At 37.1% G+C, this 19,555-nt stretch overlaps 1 protein-coding gene across 3 annotated transcripts; it reads left to right on the plus strand.

Annotated features, from left to right (window-relative positions):
• Positions 1 to 732: 732 nt before the first annotated feature.
• Positions 733 to 19,343, plus strand: LOC106079897 (mitogen-activated protein kinase-binding protein 1-like). 3 transcript variants are annotated; one of them, XM_056012282.1, is made up of 11 exons: positions 733 to 820; positions 3,010 to 3,373; positions 4,641 to 4,864; positions 8,035 to 8,324; positions 8,887 to 9,149; positions 10,964 to 11,101; positions 12,055 to 12,263; positions 13,648 to 13,921; positions 14,524 to 14,679; positions 15,706 to 15,866; positions 17,959 to 19,343. In XM_056012282.1, the coding sequence occupies exons 2-11, from the start codon at positions 3,314 to 3,316 to the stop codon at positions 19,091 to 19,093; spliced, it is 2,910 nt and encodes a 969-aa protein (XP_055868257.1). In that variant the 5' UTR covers positions 733 to 820; positions 3,010 to 3,313; the 3' UTR covers positions 19,094 to 19,343. The 3 variants fall into 3 exon arrangements, with proteins under 3 accessions (XP_055868257.1, XP_055868260.1, XP_055868267.1); XM_056012285.1 differs by lacking the exon at positions 733 to 820 and adding an exon at positions 878 to 894; XM_056012292.1 differs by lacking the exons at positions 733 to 820; positions 3,010 to 3,373 and having other exon boundaries at positions 4,731 to 4,864; positions 8,039 to 8,324.
• Positions 19,344 to 19,555: the final 212 nt, after the last annotated feature.

Genomic DNA, 19,555 nt, shown 5'->3' on the forward strand with positions numbered 1-19,555 from the left:
TATGTTGTCTCTCCACTACTATAAAATATTGAAAAATTATATTCAAAAATTAAAAAAATTAAAAAAATAAAAAACCGGACTAGCCACGACGTACATTTGGAATACAAACACACTGTAAATATGTATGCAAAGAAATAGATGAAAATTGTTTTATAATTGTAGGCTATGTCTTATAATTGTATGTCTTTATATTTCTTTTTTATTGCAATATAGAAAATCTCACATACCCCGAGCTGACCAAAGGGCGCGAATTTTATTTTTTTTTCGACTAGGGGGTGCCACTTGTTAAAGTTTGAGTAATATTAGAGAAAGGGTGGGAGCGCCTTACGCCTGGCACCCTCAGCTCTCAGTACGACTGATTACAGCTAGTCCATTCATTTCTTTTTTTCGGAGGTAAATCTTTTGTACCCTAGAAAAAATTTGAATGAAAATAAATCCCCCCTCCCCACTATTCCCAGAGGGAATGTGAGAAAGGTGTTAGCTCCCCTAGCGATGTCCGGAGCACACAAGGCTATGAGAGGGAATGGCTAGGCTGCCCGGACAATAAGTGACGTCTGTATTATATAAGATAAGATAATAACGGGGCCCTTTCGATTCGTAACAGTGTGGCCTACATTTAGTTTTGCACAGGGCAGCACCATTTCAACGCCACTGAGTGATGAACATAGGCATAATAATCAAAGTTTTCATTTATTTTGCACGCCTTGGATGTTAAAAATAGCACACTTCCGCAACACTAAATATCACCGGATCTAACAAGCTCTTCACCGGATAACTCACGTCACTATCGCGATGAACATCAACATAAATTGAGCTCTATGTGGGTATTTAGTACAAGATAGTATAGGTTAATAAAGTAGCTTGCTCTGAGTTAAACCTAAACTCTGCATTAGTGTTAGTCATACATATTTAAGATCTAGAATAGTTGTCCTAAACTAGTCTAATATTAGGGTCTAGTATTATATTACAAGACATAATTACTCATCATGATCATGATAATAAAATTATTATCCTTATAAATATAGATCTAATTATTCATTAATTTATTAATATTATAAAATAATTATTGTTCACTAGGCCTAATTAACTCATTAGACTTAGTAGATCCAGATCTAGATTTAGATCTCTTTTTTTTTTGTTCGTTTTATAAATAGGCCTACTGGTATTTATATTATTCTAATTATCATAATTAGGTAGAATCTTGATAAAAATATCATATACTAGTCGACCGGCGGCGTAGCATACGCCGCTATTTTGCAGGGCCAGTCTTAGGCCACTGCAACCTATGTGACCGAAGGATTCGCACTTTCATGGAACCCGCGCTAATTCAAGGTGTATAAATTATTAAATTAAACCATTTTATAACTTAAAACAGATTTCAAGCGCACTCCTGTCGATTTACAAGGAGCTCCTGGAAATCTCCCGAAATTGCAAAATATACGAAAAAGTCCTTAAAATATACGGAAATACATAGAAAAAAATTGTCATTTTGGGGTGTCATTCAATATGGAAAACGTCAATCCTACGCGCTATTAATAAAAACGGCATTATGCATTAGCCGTAATTGTGTAATCAGGTGAAAGAAGCTTCTCGCGCCTCAAACTAATGAAGAATTACTTGAGGTCAACAATTCTCAAAGATAGATTGAAACTTTTGTTAATTCTTGCTATTGAGCGGGATCTATGTGGGAAACAGAATTCTTATGATATACTGTATGACTTTGCTACACGCAAGGCTCGTAAAGTAATTCTGTACGTAGTAAAGAATGAATAAAATGCATATTTTCTAATACAAACTCTTAAATTTCACTTATTGTCCGCTTCTCTACCCAAACTTGGCCCCGCGAAATCCGTTTCGAATAGGGCCCCACAATGCTTAAGTCCGGCCCTGCTATTTAGTGTTTGTAAAATGTTTAACATGTTTCGGATGTTCCTTCAGAGTTAACGATATTTTACTTCCTAGTCCAAACCTCCCGCATGGGATGGGAGCGGGCGGCAGGATTTGACAGTCCAACGCGCAGCCATCCGTAACGAGCTGTGAAAACGTGTTCTCCCCCCCCCCCTTGTTTTTTTTTCATGGTGATGACTATCCGCAGAAATAAGAGAGTGATCTTTCCTTTACTTCTTGTTTGACCCGTTTAGGGAAGAAGAGAATTATATATAAAGATGTAGTAGTAAAGATCTAGCTCTAGATCTCGGCTTTATTAATAAGTCCTAAACAACTTTTTTTTGCAGTAACCCCAATCCAAGCACACAATGCTCATTTATCTACTATGCACATAGATCCAAAACAATTTCATAACTCTGATACTAGACTATAAAACGGTTAGGCATACCAGGCCTATCATCCTATACATTCAGAATTTTAGATCTTCTAGATTCTAGATCTAGCTATGGTAATGATAGCCAAACAAATTAACGAATCACCTATCCAAGTCTCTAATAGTCTAAATATCTGCTGAAGAGCAAAAACAAAAATTTGACCTCTTTTATTCTACGAATCACCTCATCTGTAACCGTTTTTGGCATCTGTGATGTGGTCTATTATTTTGAATATAGTCAAGGTAGTGGGTTCAGGTGCTTATGTAATACCAGCTGCACCCTTTTTAAGTAATGAAGAAATGTCGAGGAGCGAGTCCCATTGAACCACAAGGCCGTGGGCTATCGCCCACAATACCTACGCCTTGTTCCGCCTCTGGATATAGAAGCGTTAGAGGTTTTTTTTAAGGTTTGAAAGGACTGTTTTTGGCGTCTACCAGGATGACGATTTGGCTATTTTAACATTGACCTTTTCTAAACTAAACTTGAAGGATTGCTATTTAAAAAATAAACCATACTATTATCCAGACCTATATTTTAATAAATAACGATTGTTATATAGGCTTTTTAATATATTTTAAAATTTGTTTTTAAAGAGGAATACAATGAAAAAGATTTCTTTAGTATAAGTGTTTCGCTAAGAAATGTTCTTGAAAAAAACAACTAATTACATGACTATCTTTGTCCCCAGTAAAAAAAGCTCTGATGATTTAAAAATTGAACATCAGGAAAGACAAAGCGGGTGATGGGAGGCGCATCTTGAGCTCGTTCCATCGTCTGTCTCACATTGCTTGATGCCCACCTTGCCTGGACGAAATCACAGAGCAAACAACAGCAAGGAACAGAAAATGATCTTTTAAGAAAAAAGGTAGAACTAGTCGAAACCATGGCGTTCAAACACCAAGACCAAAAAACAATTCATTAAGACTTATGGAGCGGCATCGTCTGAACGTACCATTTAGAAGACCCCCGAAGAATCTCAGCAAACACAGACAATGGAAGAAAACGCTGGGACTTTATCTGTTGAAAGTCCCCTTTCACCAAGCATTTCCTCTGTAAGTAAAGTATTGGTGAACTCACACAAACATCCCTCTGTAAGTAAAGTATTGGTGAACTCACACAAACATCCCTCTGTAAGTAAAGTATTGGTGAACTCACACAAACATCCCTCTGTAAGCAAAGTATTGGTGAACTCACACAAACATTCCTCTGTAAGTAAAGTATTGGTGAACTCACACAAACATCCCTCTGTAAGCAAAGTATTGGTGAACTCACACAAACATTCCTCTGTAAGTAAAGTATTGGTGAACTCACACAAACATCCCTCTGTAAGCAAAGTATTGGTGAACTCACACAAACATCCCTCTGTAAGCAAAGTATTGGTGAACTCACACAAACATCCCTCTGTAATTAATGCATGAGATAAGACACAAACATCCCCTCTGTAGGTAAAGAATTAATAAACACGCACACACACACACATCCCTCTATAAGTAATGCATTAGCTAACACTTTAAAAAAATCCACACATTAAGTAAAGCATTGATAAACATTTAAAAAAAAAACTCTGTAAGCAATGCATTAGTTAACACAGCACTGTATCGACTTTAGCCAGTATTCTTTTTTTTCAATTTCTGATTGACGGAATAGCTTGGGCGTTAACGTATATGCTTGAAATATAAACACATGTTTCCCCTACAAAGTCGAGGGTTAATGTTTACATAATACATTGTCACACTTTGAAAGTCCTGACTCTAAATTCTATGATTTGAAGTAGTTGTATTTATAATCATCAAGTTAGCGCAAATAAGTTGCATGAATTTACACGCGCTCTTTGACATCAAGATGTTTCTGTCGGTGTGCGGTTGTCTTCTTGAAAAGAACGTTTAAATCTTGGAAATCTTCTCGTGACAACAAAGAAAGGTGAAACGAGCCCATTTAATTTAATAGTTTTTAAAGCATTAATTATTATCTCGTTTTCACAAAAGGGGTGCGCCACACAGTTTGAGAAACGCTGGTATCTGTGACCACGTGTTAACGAAGGTTTAAAACGTCCCGAGAAATATTCCCTGTCATGTATTCATAAGACGGTCCTCAAAACTTTGTAAAAAATAATGTGACCCTTTTTATGTCGCTTTCCTAGGACCCAAGTAACCCAATCCACTGTGTTAGTTCTTAAAGTACCATGTGTTTCTCGTTAACAGATAAGAGGAAAAGGAAGACGGTTACATTCTTGATGTCTTGTCATTGCATTCAATTCACTCCCATTCTCATTGCAATGATAGCCACTATAAATGCATGGATTACTTTTGTTGTTGTTAGGTATTAAGTGGAGCACGTGATAACCTAAGCGGCTCACCATGGAGCAAGGAAGCGAAGGTCAAAACGGAGCGATCTCAGCCCAGCCCTCCTTCCAAACTGAAGCTCAGGTTGGCGCTGGGAATGGGTTGCTTTTCTGGCAGCTGTCTAGCGGTCAACCCATCCTCCGGAACGTTGGCCTACCCGGCATCTGGAGTCACCGTTCTATTGGATATCGTCAATAGCAAGTAGGTCATGGAAACAAAACAAAAGAATTCTATAAATCTTAAAAACAAAAGTATACGTCCTTAGAACCATTTTGTAGTGTAACCAAAATGTCTTCTCTGTAATTCTACTTTCTGGGTTATTCCCCCTTCACCTTAATGAAGCACAGCGAGTGGTAATTAAACTATGGGTAGAACTCGATGGCTAAAGGCGATGAGATATTACAACAAGAAGAATTCTGCAGTTCCCAACTACCCCCCACCTTGTTAAACAAGTTTCTTTTAGGATGGTGTAACAACGAACATTATAATTGCAGATCCATGAGTTCATCTGATTGCTTGTGTTAATATTAAACAACAGTGTTAATTATAACTAGCCGGATATGACCCGCGGCCTGCGGGCCTCTGTTTGGGTAGTTCCAGAGTTGCCTACAAGTACGCATCTTGCGTGTTTTGTAGGCAAATAGACTCGAAAATACGCGAGTACGGTTTATCATCTGAAAATACGCATTTCCCCAGAAAAAAATGTAATTAAGAAAAACACACACAAAAAAAGTAGTTCTTGCTAAATATAGATATATATAGATCAGTGCATCAATGCCTGGAAATGGACTATTTCTATTAGATCTACCACAAGATAGATCTAGCATTGCTTTTTTTTTTCGCGCGCGCTGACGCGCGAAGATTTGAATATTTAAGATTTAAATATTTACTAGGTCTAGATCTTACTGATCTAAATTGATTGATTACTTCTATTTCATCTAGACTAGATCTAGAACCAGAGATATGTCAGGCACCTTTACTAGAATGTACGTTAATATAGATTTAGAATTGAGATCTAGATCTATACAGATCTAATTGTGTAATCTAAATATAGATCTAGATTTTTCTAGATTTAGATAAAATCTAGATTCTAGATCTAAATCTAATTCTAGTCTACAGTCTAGCTCTAGATATGACCAGCATACTTAGATTTAGAATACTGGCTAGATGTAGCAATCATTGTAGGCTGTAGGTTTAGATTCCACTCTAGTAGAAGAGGTACCTCAAAAACTCAAGGCTCTAGATATCTTTAACTAGATCTAGATCTAACATTAAATCTACTAAAAAAAAAATAAATTCTTATCAATTATGGAATCTAAAATATGCACATTAAAAAACAATCAACTGTTAATGAAGCTCCATACAGATCTAGATCTATTCTAGATTTGGATTTGAATTTGGATTTGATTTTTTTTTAGATGATAGTGCGAAGGGCAGAGGTTTTCATAGAAGAAACATTGGTTGCCCTTAATCTCTCTTTTAGCATGATAAAGGGTATAAAACTGATGTTTCATAATTTGCAGAATGTATCTTCTGTGGTAGCTACTGTTATAGTCACTAGCGACTAGCTAGGTTCCATTACTTATGAAGGCCTAAGTTCAAAGAATTAGAAAGAAATTCAATGACTTATTAGGATTATCTGTCTGAAAAACACATATTTAAAAAGCTTTCATTTGCTAACAGCAAAAAAGGTCTGGAAGAAGAATATCTGAGTGATATAAAATATTTCCAGTGGCTGGATACTTTGTAAAGAAATTGCCTATAAACAAAATTACTTTTATAAAACTAGATGTTACTGATCCATCTAAATGTTCTGTTGCGCTATTATGGAATGTGAAGTACACAAGAGATATTAATTATGATCATAAGATCATCGCCAAGTGACAAGAACGTTATCATTCTAACATAGTCTAGAAAAGTCTAAGACAAAGACTAAAAGTGTAAATATTTTGACTTATGTACAAAATGTCTTATATAATTTTATGCTGTGTTAACTTTAGGATAGCTGCCTTTCATGTATGTTATGTGCTTGAATGATTTAATTTTAGTCTTTCCTGGGTATATTTCTTGATATTTAGGAAAAATACGCATTTGCCACTCAAAATACGCATTTCCAGGTCTGGGAATACACATTTCCATTTTGGCATGTAGGCATCTCTGGTAGTTCTGATCTAATGGATTTGATTTAGATGTAACTAAAGCGGCCTATGTCAAATATTGAGAAATGTTTTCTTCACTTATTTTTATTTTGCCATGAAAATAAAAGTAGAGTATTTAAATGGGTTTAGCCGACATATTCATATCTAATAAGATAGAATTATGAGATAGTTAAATAAAGAATGACTTTTTTATGTTATAGATTATGGAAGTTCCTTTCAGAAATATAATGAAGTCCTTCGGGTATCTATGGGAAAGCCCAGTCGTGTATGCTAGAGACTAAAACTCAAATAAGTCATTGATTTCCCTGGCTGATTCAGGCAACCCGTTCATTGCTCCATCGGCACTAGGGAAGAGGGCACTTAAACACATTTCTTATAGAAATAATAAACGTGTCGACACCAGACAAAATATGCTTATCTTATTCCATATATTTATAAATACCCTAAATAAATATTTAATATATTTATAAATACCCTAAATAATTATTAATACTCAATCTACAATACTGATAATCACGAATTCTCCCGCTAGTGAAGGACGATAAAATATGAAAATTGTACATGTTCTTACTTACCTTAAGCCCAGGAAAACAAAATCATTTTCAAGATCGAAATCGCATCGGGTAAAGTCACTAAAAATGACTTTTTATTTCTAACAAATATGTCTTTGAAAGCCAACATAATAATGTATTAAGTACTAAACTAAGCGCTTATAAACACTCTTTTTTTTGGTGCGTAACTTTCTTTCATATAGTTTCTTTTTTTTTAGTTTATGTTTATTTTTTCACAGATTTAGCTCTTTAATAAAATTCTCATCTAAGAGTAGATAATTTTCAGAGTAATATGAGGGATTATCCTTATATCAGTGTGGCTGTGTGATTATCAAATGTATATTTACATCTGTATGTTGTGGGTCCTTCGTTTAAAGGATAAAAGAGACAAAAAAGAACATAGAACATAGAATATGAGTCCTAGCTGTGCTGGGGGTGGGAAAGCAGGCCGTTTTATTGAGGGGTTTAAGAGTGTTCCGCGCAGAATAAACATATTTACATGCTACTTCAACCGTGGCGTAGCGTATCACGGGTATCAGCTAGCTCATAATATTTCAACCGTTGCGTAGCGTAGCACGGGTATCAGCTAGCTCATAAAATAAAACATAAAAAAGTATAGGTAAAAAACCCCCCAGCTAATCCGTGATTTTGTTATTTCAAGACAGAGGGGCTACATCCACCAGGCACATCAAACTATCTCATGCGTGAAGTTCTCCCCAGACGGCAACTTGCTTCTGATCGGCGAGCTCGGATACATGCCTCCGCTGAGAGTGTGGTCCATCCAGCAAGAGGTTGAGCTGACAAAGTTCCTGGGCCATGAGTATGGCATCGTCAGTGCATCCTTTTCCAAGGACATGCACTTGGTGGTCTCAGTGGGCACTCGGCACGACGGCTTCATCAATGTCTGGGGATGGCCCAATAAAAATAAACTGGCTTGCAATCGGTTCGCCGGTAAGTTGCTTTGTTATTTCATCAATTTCTTATTTATATACTAAAGGGTGGTAATCATGCATTAAAATCTAAACGAAAATAAGTGTTGTTATTTCCCTTTGTCCTTCAGTTTATAGAGACGCATTATAATATACAAAAATGTTGGTAGGCCTATAATGATCTAGATCTATTCTCTGGTATATCCACTTTAGAGTAAACAGACTAGCGCCTGTCTGTTCTTTTTTCATCGGATGTTTGCGTAAAGTTGTATCATTTTCTAATGTTAAATGCAACAATTTTATTTAGCGCTTTTTTTTATTTTGGCCTAATAAAGTTTAATAAATTTAAGTAAGTCAATCGCCTCTGATTTCATAAAAAATGCATTATATTATGATTGTGACCTAAATATTCTGCGTCACTGACGAAAATGAATGCGTTCATACATTTCAACGTTTAAACATTTCTTCAATGTTATCGTATTTCTCTTTCTCTTTTCAATTTTTTTTTTAAATTCTCATAAGCCATTGAAATGTATTTCAAAAGTAATAAATAAAAACAGTCAAACAGTCAGCGTTATTTACAGAGGACATTTTCTCCATGGCCTTTTCTACGAAGGACAACTTTTTTACAACGTGTGGGACACACCATATCAAGTTTTGGTACCCCGTGCCAATGAAGAAAGAGCCCAACAAATACTGCCCTCTGCGCCCTTCTTTGAGCACCCTGTATGGAAGACCGGCCATCCTTGGCGATATCAAGAACTTCACTTTTGTGGATATCGTATGCGGGTCGCAGCTTTCAGAAGATTTCATCTACAGCGTAACTAAATGTGGCATCGTGTGTAAGGTAATTGACTGTTTCTAGTTGAATAGATATACTAGTTGGCTTTGTGTTTAAGGTAATTGACTGTTTCTAGTTGAATAGATATACTAGTTGACTTAGTATGTAAGGTAATTGACTGTTTCTAGTTGAATAGATATACTAGTTGGCTTAGTGTGTAAGGTAATTGACTGTTTCTAGTTGAATAGATATACTAGTTGGCTTTGTGTTTAAGGTAATTGACTGTTTCTAGTTGAATAGATATACTAGTTGACTTAGTGTGTAAGGTAATTGACTGTTTCTAGTTGAATAGATATACTAGTTGACTTAGTGTGTAAGGTAATTGACTGTTTCTAGTTGAATAGATATACTAGTTGACTTAGTGTGTAAGGTAATTGACTGTTTCTAGTTGAATAGATATACTAGTTGACTTAGTATGTAAGGTAATTGTTGACGTTCGTTGTTGTTGTAGGTCGTTGGCTTCTTGAGATGAAGAGAAATTAAAGTAGTAGACTTGGGTAATAATATAAAATGATATTTAATGGCCAATGAAACAAAAAGAGTTCCTATGTTTAGTGTCTTGTTAGTAAAAGAGTAACAACGTGACCAAAATGGTGTTTTTAGCGGCCCCCGAAAGGGGAAAAGACGCTATTAGTTTTGTGCGAAATGTCTGTCTGTCTGTCCGTCCGTCCCGTTTAGATCTCGTAAACTAGAAAAGATATTGAAAATCCGACATCACAATATTTTAGACCATTCAAAGTTCTGATGCAACGGCTACTTTTTTTTTCTGAAAGCGAAAAATCTAATTTTTAAAATCAGTTATGCAAGCAGTTTTTTAAAGAGAAAAAGCTAATTAGTATGCATTATACGTTACACTTAATTTAAAACAAATAGTAATCTAGTAAAGTTCATTTTCCTTACTGTTTTGTTATAACAATACCATTGTCACTTATGAGAATTCTAATAAGAGGTTGAGCCTTATCAAAACAGATCAATTATAAGACATCAGATAGTCCAGTGGAGGCGCGGTGGCTGAGCGGTAAAGCGCTTGGCTTCCGAACCGGTGGTCCCGGGTTCGAATCCTGGTGAAGACTGAGTCCACTCAGCTCTAATGGGTACCTGACATTAGTTCTGGAAAAGTAAAGGCGGTTGGTCGTTGTGCTGGCTACATGACACCCTCGTTAACCGTAGGGCCACAAAAACATGAACTTTACATCATCTGGCCTATAGACCACAAGGTCTGAAAGGTGAACTAGTTAGGCCAGGTTCACAACTTTACATTCACTTTCACCTATCATTTGATCTGCGGTACCGTTGGGGCACTACACAAGATCTGTTAACCTTCTTTCTCCATTCTTATCTCTCATTTGTCTTTGATATAATTTCATTCTTTCTGGGTGGACCACTTCGGGGGCCGATTTTGAGTTTGTTTGTTTGAGTTTGACCACACAAACTGTCTTTTGTAACCTTGTTTATGTTTAAAATCTTTATAGCTTTCTTTTTTCAGCCATGGAATCATAGCAACGTCCCACACACAGGGTATCACAGAAAAAAAAACCAGCTTAAGTTTAATTAATGCTAGAGATGTGATTGCATTGCACTAACTTATTCACATTGGGATTTCATGGAAGTCGTCAACTGAAAAACATTTGAGTACCCTCAGTCAACATTAAAACTCATCCTTAGCTTTCTAGGTGTAGACCTAGCCTAGTTGAATTAAAAAGAACGATTCGTTCGTTTCTTTGGAAAATGTACTTTGCAAGAAACAATGTGGAGATGCTAGAGTGGCCTAACTATTTTTATAACTTATTTTTGAATCATTGAATTTTCGTTCATTTTAGTTGTCAACAACCAGGGAGGTCAAAGTTTACAAACGCCTACAGAACACACAGCTGTCCAGCATCCAGGTCCACGACACTCAGTTGATGGTCGGCTCCATATGTGGACATGTCTATTTCTTCGATGCCTTGTCACTTGAGGTCAGTCACATGGGAAATAAGCCATATTTCTTAAAAAAACAACAACATTTCAGCGGCGTAACGTAAGGCACCTGATGAAGCGGGGACTTTTTAAAAATTCTGATACCCATTTTACCTTGCCACCAATACCACATAATCAAATTCAATGAACATTGAAACACCAACATCGCAGAAATGCCTTCGTAAGATGGCTAAATTGACTTGGTTAGTTTCCGAACCACGCTCTACGTACCAACAGTACGAAGCTGGCCATTTAATTTCATGTGTTAACTTTTGTTATTAAGCTTTTCGTTTCCAAGACACTGACATATATAGATATTATTAAGGTGAAAGAAAACAAAACCTACATGACATGATATAATGCAGAATAAAACAGTTTCCAATGAAGAAAAAAAAAAGAGCTTAAAGGACAGGTTTTGACAATGAAACACAAGTTTTGGTTAAAATGTGCAAAAAGATGCATTCATTAAGTTCCGAGATTCAAGCTTTGTCATTAAGTTTAGTGAGACGCATTATAATATCCAAAAATGTTGCAGATACTAAAGTAGGCCTATCATAGACTATGGTATATCCACTATAGAGTAAACATACTAGCGTCTGTTTGTTCTCTTCTCATCGGCTATCTGTGTAAAATTGTATCATTTTCTAATGTTAAGCAGATGTGAAAAACTCAGATGCATTAACTATCAATAGGCATTTACAATTCTATAACTAGCTCAGTTCTCATATAAAAGTTTAGGCATTCAATTCATATAAATAGAAAATATATGCACATAGAGATTTGACATTTAGATACCATTGTTAGTGTGATGGGTTTTTTGAACATTCGTTTTCGAAAATTTCATAATTGTTTGTATGTTTGTATGTACTTTGTAAAACTTAATTTTTAGTTATATATGTAAAATATTGAAAAATGACGAAGCTTACACTATTTTGTTTGGTGATTGTTCTAGTTCAAGGTCACTGTAGCGCTTCCCCTTGACATCTGTTTCGCGGAGCAGGTCATCAAAAGTCAAACGAGTACGCTGGAGGCTATAGTGGATCAGCACAAGGCCAACATTTACTTAGCCCTTGATTACGAGCACAATCTACTGACCGCCGCCTTGACCAACGGCAGTTTGTGCATTTGGGACATCAGTGACCTAAATAATATAAAGCAGAAGTAAGTCAAATCGAGCCAATCCACGCCTTCGTTTGTTAGGTGTTTGGGTAAACACAACTACAGCAGCGCAGAGCGCTAATGATTAGAGGCAGATTACAGTTAATGTGACGAATTTATAAGCGATGCATAAGCTGGCCGAGATGGGGAAGATAAGGTTGTCCACATCTAGGTCCAAATCTTTGGTCATGCTCCTCAAAATGATTGCCACTTGGTCTGATGATTTCTTAACAAAAACAGTTCAAAATGTTCATATCAAAAACTCATTACATCATAGGCCTACTGCATAGCTGCGTTCTGCTCATAACATCCATCTCATCATGTCATGAAACGCTTGCTTGAAATTCATGGCCAGTCCGTCTTGGCCAAAGAATTACTTTAGCACATGAATGAATGTTATAGGCTTACAAGGCTTGGCTAACTTAATGTCTCTATTTTAAACACCTAAAAACGTGAACTCCGGGATAAGTTCAAGATAAAATATGAAAAATAAGGTGCGGAGCCCGCTGCTGTCGCATAGGTTGCAGTGGCCTAAGGCCGGCCCTGCAAAATAGCGGCGTATGCTACGCCGCCGGTCGACTAGTACGAAATAATTGAACTATGACCAAGAAGTCATGGAAAGAGAACAAGTTAACTACCCTATATTCACCCGTCACTAAATAGCAGATCCGGACTTAACTTGTGGGGTCCAATGAGAAACGGACTTTGCGGGGCCCAGTTTGGGTAGGGATACGGATAATAAGTGAAAATTAAGAGTTTGTATTAGAAAATAAATTCGTCTTTGCATTTTCATTCTTTATTACGCACAGAATTACTACACGAGCCTTGCGTGTAGCGAAGTCATACTGCATATAATAAGAATTCTGTTTCCTACATAGATCACGCTCAATAGCAAGAATTACCATCTATCTTTGAGAATTGTTGACCTCAAGTAATTCTACATTAGTTTGAGGCGCGAGAAGCTTCTTTCACTAGATTCCACAATTACGGGTATTGCATAAGGCCGTTTTTTTTTTATCGCGCGTAGGATTGGCGTTTTCCATATTGAATGACACCCCAAAATGACAATTTTTGTATATATATATTTCAGGAGATTTGTTTGATTTTTCCAAAGATTTTAATAATTTCGGATATTTCCAGGACTTTTTCGTATATTTTGCAATTTCAGGAGATTTCTAGGAGCTCCTGGTAAATCGACAGAAGGCCGCGGAAAATCTGTTATAAGTTATAAATGGTTTAATTCAATAAATAAATATACACCTACAATTAGCGCGGGTCCTATGCAAGTGCGGGGCCCACTGCGGTCGCATAGGTAGCAGTGGCCTAAGGCGGTCGACTAGTACGAAATAATCGAACTAAATGATCTACCCGATTCCTCATTACACAGGTATTACTCAGTCAATCACAGTAAAGCAATCTCTGGACTCGATCTCATGCGCAGCTCCACAGCTAGTAAGAATAAAGAAACTATCGTTACCGTCTCGCACGACGCCACTGTCCGCATCTGGGAGATCGCCATGTCCAACGGCATTTGTTGCAAGAGCAGCAAGACCATCTATACGGAGTTTGACCGCACTGACCCCAGTGTGAATGAAGTGACCCCTGTCCCCCAGGAGAGCATGAAGCTCCCGACAAACGAGAAGCTTATCACAACGGTCAAGGTATTTCGGTAATTAAATAATAATCCAAAGTAAAAATAAACTTGATCAGAATTGAGAGTTGAGAGAAAGGTTTCGGCCCAATGGCGACTTAAAATCGACCTGAAAATGACCAAATGCGACACACAAACTCAAAATGACCCAATATTGATCTGGAAAAGTTTTGATTAAATTAACTTGACCTTATTCTTGAAATGAAATGATTAGTTTTTCACATGCCTAAAATATTTCTCTCAACCCATTAAGTCATAGATCTTAATTATTTATCATTCATTTTTTAACGAAGAAATCAAATGTGCTATTAAAGAGTTAATTTTACAAATGTCATAGATGATTTCAATTATTTAAACTTTAAAAAAAATAATTCTTGACTTCTTCAACAATCTTTTATTTTTATTTAATGGGATAGACGATTATCATTTGAAACATATAAATGTAGGCCTAATATTTGTCTAGATCATAAATTTACTAAATCATTATATAGAAATTTCCAATCCTATCATGAATAATTTTTTAATATTTAATGTAATTTTGTAAATATTATGATTAATTAGGGATTCTTTTGTTATATCTAAATGAGTGACTATCTGTATTGTTCTATCTAGATCAGTCCTGACCGTGACTATATTGTAACTGGTGATTCTACAGGCTTGATCTCTGTATACCAGACTTCAACTTTAGAAAATATCAAGACTGTACACCGTCACAACAGGGGCGTGTCCACCTTACACATTTACTGTGGCTCTCGTTTAAACTTAAAGGCTAGTACTGCATTTTAATAGCACTTTCTTCATCTATCTTGTATCTAATCAAATTATCTCTCAGTCTGCATTACACTGTCACAGGCAACAAGCCTTGATGTTTCATTAAATTATCTCTCAGTCTGCATTACACTGTCACAGGCCACAAGCCTTGATGTTTCATTAAATTATCTCTCAGTCTGCATTACACTGTCACAGGCCACAAGCCTTGATGTTTCATTAAATTATCTCTCAGTCTGCATTACACTGTCACAGGCCACAAGCCTTGATGTTTCATTAAATTATCTCTCAGTCTGCATTACACTGTCACAGGCCACAAGCCTTGATGTTTCATTAAATTATCTCTCAGTCTGCATTACACTGTCACAGGCCACAAGCCTTGATGTTTCATTAAATTATCTCTCAGTCTGCATTACACTGTCACAGACCACAAGCCTTGATGTTTCATTAAATTATCTCTCAGTCTGCATTACACTGACATATGATAAGACCACAAGGCCCATCAGCCTTGATCTTTCTTCATCTATCTTTTATCTAATCAAATTATCCATCATTCTGCATTGCAGTGTCACAGGCCACAAGCCTTGATGTTCATCACAAATGAATACCCACATATAAGTAAAGTAACACCTTTGAGTATGAGAAGTAAAATCACCAAATTTAGAAACACGACAGAACCGAAGACTAAAATGTAAAATAGCATATATACATAAAACACTGAACTATAGGTTACAAATACAATAGCAGCTTAATTAATTACACAGACACAAGGATAAAAGCACATTTCTTATTCTATGATCTAGAACGAATTCTTATAAATAGGAGGCCTACTCTTTCTTCTTGATAAAGCAGAAGAGTAAATACAATTCGTTGGAGTCTGTAATTAACATGAACAACTACTTTACATAAATACGTGTTGGACGCAATTTCTCTCTCTATTATATATATATTATATAACATTTGCTATGTGTATACATAATGTGTGACCTAATTGAAATGACCCTATATGAACTCTACATTGTGTAGTTACTAATCAGTGGTGGACGAGACCGGATGATTCACATTTTCGACATGAACAACAACTTCATTCTGCTGAGTTCTTTAAACGTTCACTCTAGCTCGATTAACTCCCTTGGCATGTGCTGCGCTAACGATACCATGACGTTGTTCAGCTCAGGACTGGATAGGTCAGTATAAGAGTTTCTTAGAACTGGAAGGTCAGTATAAGAGTTTCTTAGGACTGGAAGGTCAGTATAAGAATTTCTTAGAACTGGAAGGTCAGTTTAAGAGTTTCTTAGGACTGGAAGGTCAGTATAAGAGTTTCTTAGGACTTGAAGGTCAGTATAAGAGTTTCTTAGGACTGGAAGGTCAGTATAAGAGTTTCTTAGGACTGGAAGGTCAGTATAAGAATTTCTTAGAACTGGAAGGTCAGTATAAGAGTTTCTTAGGACTGGAATATCAGTATAAGAGTTTCTTAGGACTGGAAGGTCAGTATAAGAGTTTCTTAGGACTGGAAGGTCAGTATAAGAGTTTCTTAGGACTGGAAGGTCAGTATCAGAATTTCTTAGAACTGGAAGGTCAGTATAAGAGTTTCTTAGAACTGGAAGGTCAGTATAAAAGTTTCTTAGAACTGGAAGGTCAGTATAAGAGTTTCTTAGAACTGGAAGGTCAGTATAAGAGTTTCTTAGAACTGGAAGGTCAGTATAAGAGTTTCTTAGGACTGAAAGGTCAGTATAAGAATTCTTAGAACTGAAAGGTCAGTATAAGAGTTTATTAGAACTGGAAGGTCAGTATAAGAGTTTCTTAGAACTGGAAGGTCAGTATAAGAGTTTCTTAGAACTGGAAGGTCAGTATAAGAGTTTCTTAGAACTGGAAGGTCAGTATAAGAGTTTCCTAGGACTGGAAGGTCAGTATAAGAGTTTCTTAGAACTGGAAGGTCACTGGGAAGCGTGGTCGAGAGGCTTGGCTTGGCTTGGCTACCTATTAAGGGGGTTCGAGACACCCGACTCGGGCAGAGTTGTGTTTACTTAGCGCCTGAAGACACCCGACTCGAACAGAGCTGTGTTTACTGAGCGCCTGAAGACACCCGACTCGAACAGAGTTGTGTTTACTGAGCGCCTGAAGACAGCACGGGAAAAACCTTCTCCTAGATACCACCTCCCCCCACTGGTTCACAAATGAGATTGGACCAAAGCGCTCTGAGCATGCTATTAGCATGAAAGTAGCACTATATAAAAGCCATAGTTTATTTATAAGAGTTTCTTAGAACTGGAAGGTCAGTATGAGAGTGTTTTTTTTAGGACGGCAGATCATTATAAGAGTTTCTTAGGACTTGACCAGTCAGTATAAGAGTTCTTCAGCTCAGGACAGGACATTTCAGTTTAGGAGTTTCTCAGCTCAGGACTGTATTGGTTAATATAAGAGTTTCTCTGCTCAGGGCTGGACATTTCAGTTTAGGAGTTTCTCAGCTCTGGCCTGTACAGGTCAGTATAAGAGTTTCTCAGATCAGGACAGGAGATTTCAGTATAAGAGTTTCTCAATGATTTGTTGTTCTTGTTTTCTGTCATTTCCTACAGTAGAGTATTTACTGTTATTATAAATTTTCTTTTTTTTTTTTTTCCATTATCTGTAGTATAGTTTTGTTTTTACTTTTCACGACGCGCTCTGTTTACTATTTTTGAAACATTCAGACTGTGTTACTGATTTCAATGGAAATTGTGAAGAGACTTACATTAAGCTAACAATAAATATTCAAGACAGCATAATTTACGTTTTTATTTGAAATGGTTTATAAAGTTTGTGAAAGCAGAAAATAGAGCAGTGAGATTCATAACAAAATGAATATTCTCATTTGACTAGAGTAACACCTTTAGTAAAATCACTAAATTTAGAAAGCCTTCAGGATAGAAGACTAAAAAGTAATGTAGCAATTATTTATATAACACTGAACCATAATATTCAAATACAAAAACAAAACCTAATAAAATACTCAGAAAGACACAAAGATAAAGGTACATTCCTCGTTCCATATGCTAGGATAGATTTGTACAAATGCGCCGTCTTCCCTTGTGCTATTAGAACATGCCTGAGCCAGCCAGGAAAACCAATGACTTTGACAGAATTTAATTCATTGGTTTACATGCATGATTTGATTGACCTAGGAACACGCGTAGGACGTAATCATCTTCTTTTTTGAAGAAATGTCAGCATTTTACATGTTAAGATAAAAACAAACAATTCACGGGTACTGAATGATGAAATGCTGTTCTATATTTTCAGATCCCTTATAATGAGTCGAAGTCGTCTGGAAGAAGTTCCCAAATTTAAACCTTTTCGTTGCCGCCACACGGCCTGCTCCGTCATCGATATGATCGTGTGCGCCAACGAGTGTCTGATTGGCGTGGGCCGCATCAATGGTGAGGTCAGCATGCTGGACGCCAGGAGTTGTAAAGAGATCAAACGTCTCAACGTCTGCAGCAATGAAAATGCTCGGCTGGAGAAAATACAGATCGACACCATGACGAACTTGATCCTGTCCGCCTGCTCAGACAGAACTATCAGCGTCTTTAGTCTCGCCAACGGAATGCTTCTAGCAGACGTTCACGGCCACGCCAAAAGTGTAAGCGGTCTCTGCTTCTCTCACAATCTGAAGTTCGTTATCTCCACGTCTAAAGACGGATGTGTCTTTATCTGGGGCTTGCCCACAAAGGTGCTGAAAATCGGTGCTAAGATTTCAAACATGGGAGAAATACCCTGGGCCAATCAGAGAGTCAGGGAGTCAAGCTCAGAATCCAAACTTAATGAGAAGAACAGCTCGATTCAACTCCCTGACCTCGAAATTTCTCAATTCCACAGTCCGTTGGCATACATCACTTCAGCCAAGAAACATATGCAGAGGATTGTCACCGTGGACAATGAAAAATCTTTGCTAACTGCCACAGAGGTGGAGGAGGAGGAGGAGGAGGAAGTCAACGAGGTCTTTGTGGAGGAGTTCTCACTCATGGAGGATTCTTGCTGGGAGCGCATCGAAGAGCAGCACAGAAAGGGGATGACCGGAAACAGGCGCGTGAAGAAAATCTCGTGCACGTCAGACACGCGCCTGATCAAGGCCAACCAATCGGATGTGAAGTTTAGCTGCCACTCGACACACTCTGGAGACAACGAATACCCTGCGAGCAGCGATGTCATGCAAAAGCAGCTTTCTGCCCCCGTGACCAGCGAGATGCTTCATCAGCAGACCTTTGAGGCCGGCGACCGCGACCAGGATGTGAAAAGTATGATTTTGCCAGGCGCCGAGACAGCTGCCTCGCCTCCATCCGATAAATGCCCCGAAGACTGTTTTGAGACTACAGAGCCCAGTGAAGATGACGTGACAATCAAAGCCGAAGGTGTTGAACAAACTATTCAGTCCTAGAAATAAACACCAGAAAAAGAAGAACTAGATAAACCCAGAATTCAAAAAGAAAAAAACACTTTTTTAAAAATCTAGAAGGACTATAAGTCAAACGGATGTTAATGATACCAACAATATAAAATCTGATATGGTATTGATATGACATATTTAGTCAACCCTATAAGCCCACCCAATAAGTAACCATACATTGAAAGACCTGAATGAGCCTATGGAAATAGAAAGAAAAAAACCAATTCATTCATTTCAAAACTTTCTTTGCTTTTTTTTTGTATTAATAACAATTAACTTTTTTTTTTCATTTCTATACAATTTCTTATAATGTGAACTGGGCACAGGCAATAGAGATGACCACAGATCGGTCACGTATGGCTTTCAATCAAAACATTCTTTTAAAAATGAGCTCGTTCATCCGTGCTGTTTGGTTCTAATTAGCTTTACGTTTACGGCTTGCCCTGAAGTCGT

Source organism: Biomphalaria glabrata, chromosome 1, assembly GCF_947242115.1.
Source record: "Biomphalaria glabrata chromosome 1, xgBioGlab47.1, whole genome shotgun sequence".
Classification (NCBI taxonomy): domain Eukaryota; kingdom Metazoa; phylum Mollusca; class Gastropoda; family Planorbidae; genus Biomphalaria; species Biomphalaria glabrata.